Source organism: Megalops cyprinoides, chromosome 14 (assembly GCF_013368585.1).
Source record: "Megalops cyprinoides isolate fMegCyp1 chromosome 14, fMegCyp1.pri, whole genome shotgun sequence".
NCBI classification, from domain to species: domain Eukaryota; kingdom Metazoa; phylum Chordata; class Actinopteri; order Elopiformes; family Megalopidae; genus Megalops; species Megalops cyprinoides.
The window spans coordinates 23,304,597-23,312,710 of NC_050596.1; the positions used below are offsets into that span (position 1 = coordinate 23,304,597).

The 8,114-nt window shown below is 46.3% G+C and overlaps 1 protein-coding gene across 1 annotated transcript in view; it reads left to right on the forward strand.

Annotated features, from left to right (window-relative positions):
* The window catches only part of inhbb (inhibin subunit beta B), a 9,596-nt gene extending 4,633 nt beyond the window's left edge, over positions 1–4,963 (forward strand). Inside the window, exon 2 of the mRNA XM_036545154.1 lies at positions 2,920–4,963. Coding sequence (XP_036401047.1) covers positions 2,920–3,713 — 794 coding nt within the window. The 3' untranslated portion in view covers positions 3,714–4,963. The remainder of the gene's footprint in view (positions 1–2,919) is intronic.
* The last annotated feature ends 3,151 nt before the right edge of the window (positions 4,964–8,114 follow it).

An 8,114-nucleotide genomic window follows, 5' to 3' on the forward strand; every position in this document is an offset into this window, starting at 1 on the left:
GACTGCGTGTCCCTTTCCTCATGTCAGTGCAGCATTCCTCTCTGTGACTGTAACCAAGTAACACAGCTAAACAGCCTTACCGGCCTAGAGGCTGTTGAGGTGTCCTTGCTTGTTTTGGTGGTGTCCATGGAACAGTTCTGGAGCCCCATGGTGGTGGCGGCGGCGTGTGGTCTCCTGTTGACAGAGACGTTGAGTAATGAGACAGAGATTACCTTTCTTGTGTTTTGTGGCGGCACAGGTGGGGACACGCCCGGCCGTTGGTGGGCCCACCCAGGTATTGTCCTGCCCCCGCCTGCAGCAGCGGTACTCAGTGGTGGGGGGGTGTTGACCCTACAGACCTTCCCCCCTTCCTTTCTCTTCTGTACATCACCTGACAGCTGGCTCCTTGCTCACACAGCTGGCCAGTTGTTTCTCAGACAGGTGCAGTACAATGTAGTGCATGTGCAAAATGTGGGCTGCTCACCTACAGATACACCCCATACAAAGGTCCAGTTCAAATTCTGGGATGCAGATGTCCTTACATCTAAGTTTTTTTTTTTCTCCTATAGCAGTTATAGAATTCCAACGTATCTGCTCGGGAGAGGAAGAAGGGGTCCGATTTGTGAATGTTACCATTCAAAGGGAGGTTTCAAGTTGTCACTTCTCTCCAACGGAGAGGTGAAGGTCTTGACCTTTTCTGGAACCTCTGAAGGTGTTTGACTAGTGATGCGCACAGATGTATCAGATAAATATGTTGTTATACATCGTTTGTCATGGATCCTCCAACATGTTTGTCATGGTAAGCCCAATGGCCCTCCACTGAGCTGCATCGGGGACTGAGGGACAGTCTGGGGGGCAGTGAGGGGAGTCCGGCCCAGTTCTAGGCACAGAATGCTAGTGTGCAGAACAGTCACTGTGCATCATTGCAGGGAAAGCCCAATGGGACTGCTGAGAGCAGTCCATGTGACCAGTGGGTCTAGACTGCCCTCTCTCTGTCTGTCCCGAGCTGTAAGGCTGCTCACACCAAAGCCATCACTGATCCAGCACTGAGATGGTGAGAAACAGGTTAATTTGTTCATTTGATGGACACTTGTCCAACAAATCATTTGTTCATCTGAAGGAGGCTTCTGAAAAATATTTACAGTGAAATTCTTCAAGTGGAAAGGCTCTGGTGGGAAGACCAAAGCTCAACCACTTTATATTTCATATAGCTTTGGTTTGATTTGGTTAAATCTTATAATTTGGTTATATCTTATAATTTTTCTTAAATTTGACGTAGTTCATCCAGGGTTTGAACCTCCTGAAATGCTTCATCCTTGTGGTTTGCAGTTTATGAAAAGGAAAAGAGCTTGTGAAAAGAGTGAGTCTGGACAGGACTGCGTGGACATAAATCATTGATATGGGAGGGGCAGACAGACTGACAGCTAAAGCAGGTCATCCATCCAGGCCAGCTGGTGATGCTGACCCTGACAAATCAGTTTGTGCATAGGCTAAATTAATCATCTCACACAAACCCCAAGAGGTACCCCTCCGGATTACAGCTCAGATGAGATGAAGATCAAGGGGATATGTTTTTTTGTTGTTGTTGATGTCTTGTTTGTCCGGCTTTAGATGGGTATTCTTATAAGCAGGCCAGGCAAAAAAAAAGACACAGTATACTGCAACCAAATACATTGTCGGAAGCAGCCATCATGAGACTGCTTGATTCCGTAAAATGCTCAGTGTTGTGTAAATGGCCTTTTCTGTTCCTTTATCATGCTTTCACAGTAAAGCTGTGCACTCCATGCCAGGCTGCGCCATTGTGCCATCTCTTAGACTCGCTGAGCTCTAGGTTTTCATTGCATTCACAGTGAACCCTTTGAACCTTTGTGCGGGGCCCTCCTCTGCCTTCTGCCCACCCCCCACCACCCCCACCCGCCCATATCGTTCACCCTGACTCAGGGCCAACTGGGCCCGACCCCAGAACAGCACAGTCATGGCTGGTCTGTCAGGGCCGTTCGGGAGGGAGGCCGGGAGTGTCCCAGCAGCATCTCTGCACAGTGCTCGCAGTCTTTATGCCATCCGTTTGTCCAATGTTCCAGCCTCTGTCCCAGCTCCTGTCTAACGTCCAACCACTCGTACCACCCGATCCTGGAAAGCCGGAGTGTCCCCTCTCTTTGTAGCTGTTGGGCTCCTCCTCCCCCTGTCAACACAGGCCAAGGCAGCATCCATGCTGCATGTTAATGTTCACCGCAGCACCATCACAGTGGTGTTTGCTGTGACTGAACTGATCTGGGCTTTCAGTTCAGGGCACACTGATGTCGCTGTGTAACACTTGCTGGCACCTGAACACCTGAAACACTACGACCTAAAAGCGATTTCTTCTGTCTTAAACTTTGATTTCTTTAAAAAAAAATTCAAATCTATGGTTTCATTCACTCGTATCTCTACCAGCTAATTTGTTCCTTGTCTGCCCAACTATTGAAACTTAGTCATGCAGCACTTCTAACATATATATATATATATATATATATATATATTAGACTCCATATATAGCTTTGTGTTGTGCTCTGCTTCACTTGTAAGTTGCTTTGGATAAAAGTGTGTGTGTGCCAAAATGATAGATGGAAATGTAAATCTTTCCCTTTTTTCAGTTAATTTGAAACATCAGTCAATTCACAGTGAACTTTGTCAAATATTTCACTGTCTATGTATTGATAGACTCATTGGATGCAGTAATGCATAGGTGACTACAAGAAGAATATCTTTAGTTATTGCGTCAGCCACCGTTCAGTGAAATATAAAATAAAGGTACATTTATTCTACACTGTAAATGTCAACCAGCTGTGAATGTATGGAAACTGGCAGCTTTGTATAACAGTACTTTGTCATATGTAATGTAATCTGCTAAAATTATAGGTGAGCTAATCTGTTCCCTTTGTCCTTTGTTGTCTCCCACAGATGAGATGTCGTCGTCCAAGTCAAGCCTCTACTTCCTCATCTCGAATGAGGGGAATCAAAACTTGTACGTGTCTCAGGCCAACCTGTGGCTGTACTTCAAGCTGCTGCCGACCGGCTCGGAGAAGGGCTCCCGGCGCAAGGTGACGGTGAAGGTGTACTACCAGCAGGCGGGGCTGACGGCGGGCGTGGCGGCAGGCGGCAGGTGGAGCGTGGTGGAGAAGCGGGTGGACCTGAAGCGCAGCGGCTGGCACACGTTTCCGCTGACGGAGGCGGTGCGCACCGTGTTCGAGCGGGGCGACCGGCGGCAGGACCTGGACGTACGCTGCGAGGGCTGCGAGGCGGCCGGCGTGCTGCCCATCCTGGTGGACCCCGACGACGAGTCGCACCGGCCCTTCCTGGTGGTGCAGGCCCGGCTGGCCGACGGCAAGCACCGCATCCGCAAGCGCGGCCTGGAGTGCGACGGCACCGGCGGACTCTGCTGCCGCCAGCAGTTCTACATCGACTTCAGGCTCATCGGCTGGAACGACTGGATCATCGCCCCGTCGGGCTACTTCGGGAACTACTGCGAGGGGAGCTGCCCGGCGTACATGGCAGGCGTGCCCGGCTCAGCCTCCTCCTTCCACACGGCGGTGGTGAACCAGTACCGCATGCGGGGCATGAGTCCCGGCTCCATGAACTCCTGCTGCATCCCCACCCGCCTCAGCACCATGTCCATGCTCTACTTCGACGACGAGTACAACATCGTCAAGCGCGACGTGCCCAACATGATCGTGGAGGAGTGTGGCTGCGCCTGAGCCGCCTCCCGCGGCGGGACTCTGAACTCTGAACTCTGAAACCGAGTGGACAGCAGATAACGTTACAAAAAAAAATAATCATAGTAACAAAGTAATATTTATGAACTTTTTTTGTACTATATACATATATATGCGTGTATACACACACAAACACATACATGCGCTCATGGACACACACACATACACACATGCTCATGCACGTGCACTGGCACGCTCAAACACTTGTGTACATATATTTATGTTTGTTAATATCGTCTGGAAGATATGTTCTATCAGTTCTGCCTGCATGTGAACCAGTCCCACGTTACATACGCAGACATGCAAAGTACCTTAGGTCTTGATGTCAAAGGGATGTGAGGAGAATGATAATCATCAGATTATATTTTTCTAGTTTGCCATTTCTATACAAAAAAATGGAGAGTTCTTCGACATTCTGACGAGGACAGCAAGAGCCTGAGAAAGCCAATGAAGGAGGTCTACCGGACTGCCAGTACCCACCTAGCATCTTTCTAGTACTAGTACTTCAGCAAATCCTGACAAGGACATTGTAAAAAGCACTGACAGCTCAACACTGATACAAATTCTAAAACAGCAGCACTTCTGACAAGGAATACATCATTGCAACAATGTGACAATACATTCCACTACAGAGTCTCTGCAATTTAAAAATACAGTCTCCCTTTTTTTTTCCGGCTAAGCATTCCTACATTAACGGCACAAATTCAGACTGGCGAGAATCGACAGGTTTTCCAACTCCTGAAACATCTGAATCTTGGAGCAGCGGCTTCTTTGCCTAGGAGAAGCAGACATTCCTGCGAGACAAATTGCTGAAGCTGTTAACAAGGCATGGACTACTCTCTCATATCCAGGAAGTGGAGCCGTAGGCCGTAGGTGGGCAGGTGGGCTATGCGCACAAAGGCAGGATATGGACCTTGCATTGCGTTGTTACACTTCCCCTCCTTGTGGGGCTGTAGCACCCTTTAAAAAAAAAAGATATCCAATGTACTTAAACAGCTGATGCAAAGAATCTCACTTTGTCTCTTCTCAGTCAGCGAAGAAGTGAAGAGTTGCCATATTGCTCAGTTGGTTATGGAGCAGCATAGCACTTGCAAATCTCCTAAAATGCACATTTTATAGCACTTGCAGATTTGAAATGCCTTTAAAAGGGTACTAAGTGGTGCACCTACCCTTGCTCACTGTCCTATTAAAATAAGTGCCGCATGAGCTATGCAATGTATAGTATTGACCCATACCAGACAAACTGAACTTTTGTACTAGTTTTTAACTCTTATCAAATACTTGAATTGTAATCTTTCGCTTCTTCTTCAAAGCGAATGATTGTTACAATGTTTGCACTGAAAAGTTGCGTGATTAGTTTAAAAAAACTGCCATTGAAAACAAAGTTATTTTTATAGAAGCAAATTGAATTCTGTTAAAATGTATTATACCTAATAATGGAACCAAAGAGGCCAAGATTTTAGCTATTATAAGATGGCGAGGCCATCGCATTGTTTTGTAAAATACTCTGTGATCGTTTGAGAGGCCTAAACACTGTATCAGGGTACAATATTATGGATTCCATTTTCAGCTCCACGTCTTTTCTATTTTGTACAGTAGACAAATGGAATATTTCATAATTTTTCATCAAAATTAATTCATTTTCAGTTTTCTATTTAATAAAAGTACTTTTTAGTTCCTGTGCCAGAATCATTTAGAATCAAAAAATGTCATCTCTGTACAGTTTATGTAAAATATAAAGATGCTTTTAAAATATTTTGTTCTTTGTAACTGTTCAGAAATAAAATTCTTACTCTGCATTAATATTAATCTCTCTGGAGTGATTAAGTGGGAAAGGGGTCACTCCGAATACTCCAAAATACTGATAACAGATGATAAATGCCATGTTAGTATCAACACACTGTCCATATTGCAACATTTTTAACAGGTGGTATTTAAACAGAAGCAGCAGAATTTCACTGGTAGAAAAACCATAAGGCGCTTAAAGAACTCTGCTTGCTTGGTTTGGAATAAACCATTTTGAGTACCGTAACATTAGCTATTATTTATTTCCTCAGCAGACACCCATCATTAAGGGTGAATGACAGTGCTGACAATTTTACAGCTCACACATTCAGCAGGCCAATTATTCTCATGTATTTTTACTGCAGCAATTGAGGAAAAGTACTTTGCTCAAGGGTACAACAGCAGCGTCTCAGCCGCGTTTCGATTCTGTGACCCTCGGGTGCGGAGACCCGTGCCATGAACATGACAGCACACTGCTGCCCACGTTTTACCCACTCACACCACGGTGCTTCCGGATTCTTTTCAGGGACCACAGCTTGTTGAAGGGTATAGCAGTGGCCCCCCCCCACCCACTGCACTCTGACCAGGAGCTTCCAGAACGCCGCCCCCCCCTAAGACAGAATTAGTGTGTCTCTGAGGAGGAGAGTTCAGAGTGGCACTAATTATGGCTGAGTGACTGCTGAGGTCAAGTGGCTGGCCCTTTCTGTGATGAGGCTCTGATTGTGAGTCTGGAGTGTTCACCGGCAGCCCGTGCTCTCACACAACGACACCTGATAACATCAGACTCGGTTTCCAAAAAAGCCCTGTTTGTTATTAGTTTGCGCTGTTGTTTCGAGGCCAGAGCAAGCGTTACCGGAGTGAAAGAGCATTCCTGGAGGTACCTTACGCAGTCAGAGCAGGCCCACACACACCTCTCTGTGAACCGAGATGTTTTGGTTCAACCTCTGCAAGATACAGCAACCGCTCTTTCCGAAACACTCCGAAACATCTCCCACATCCATCACTGTTGTAGCTGCTCCAAATGTGTCCATTAGCAGTTGCCAAGCAGCATGAAAACGGCTGTAAGAAATAACATGTTTGGGAGGAGCAGGGTACATCTCAATCAGCCACAGAAAAGGAATGGAATGAGGCAATGCTGTTATCTGAACAGAGGGAGAGAGAGGGAGACAGGGAGAGGGAGAGAGAAAAGGAGAGGGAAAGAGATAGAGAGAGAGAGAGAGAGAGAGAGAGAGAGAGAGTGAGCGAGCGACGGGGACAGAGAGGCAATGATAGAGAAAGACAGACGGAAGGACATAAAACATAAACAGAAACAGATGAGAGAGGAACAAAGGCAGAGATTGCAAAGTCAGAAGAAAGAGAAAAAGGGAGAGGGAGAGGGTAAAAGGGAGACAGAGACCTGAGACAGAACAACCAAGAAATGTCAGAGGAGAATTTTTCTTCAGCAAAATTGGAACGATTTGGCCTAAATTTCAACTCTTCCCTGAGGGGGAAAAACTCCCGATTCTCTCTAGAAAGGAGGGGAGTTTCTTGAGAGTAGCAGCACAAGACATGCCTTTCATAGCCTGAGAGAGAGTGGGTGACATCAGCATTTATTTTTATGATTAGTGGCTGTAGTGGTATTGTTATTAGCATTATTATTGTTGTTATTATGATTAATTATAATATTTTTCAGTTTTTGTTTTTTAATTATTGTTCTTTTTTTTTGGTTGTTGCTTTGAAAACATGTTCTCTCTCTGTCATGCCAGTGTGTAATGCAAGTGGCAGGGAAAGGGTAGAAAGGTAGGACAGTGGCATTTCTTGATGCCCTGCTCCCAAAAGGGCCAGGAAAGAGATTTTCAACACAGCTGGCATAATTCCCATTTCTTCCAAACCATGAGAAGTTACAGATCCTGCAGTGTTTGTATCCTGAGACAGTTAAGCTGACATCACACTGTAACTGTCTGGCATAAAATGGAAGGCAGTGTGTGGCCATTACATTAATAGAATCTTGTTTTCTGGTAACATTATTTTGGGAAAGGGTGTGTCATTTTATCCTGCTTTAGGTTTTGGTTTGTACTGAAGAAGGGGAGAGAGGGAGGCTTGTTTTATTCGCTAATGACCTAAAATGCTTTGGCAACAATGAATGACTTCCCGTCATACTAATAAATTCTTTGGCTGAGAGACAGAGAAGCTTGAGAGAATGCTATGCAGAGACAAAGAGCAAGACGGAGAGAAGGAACGAGGGGTGGTGATCGGGAGACGTGTTGTGTGAGCTACGGGAACAAAACAGGCCCCGTGGTGGGGCGCAGGTAGTGTGCGGAGGGGCCGCGGAGCGTGCGCGGTCGGCAGGCAGAGCTGTTTCATCATGTCGCGCAGCATTAGGAGACCCACCTCAGCAGCAGGAATGTTAATGACATGACAGCGCTGCAGGCCAGCGCAGTGTGCTTTCAGCTAAATTAAATATCTTGTTTTGGAGCTGAGGGGAGGCACTGACACCCCCCCACCCTTAACACACACACACACACACACACACACACACACACACACACACACACACGTTTTGACAACAAGTCCCAGGCTGGGATTACACAGCCGGGCTCAACTGATTTATGATGAGTG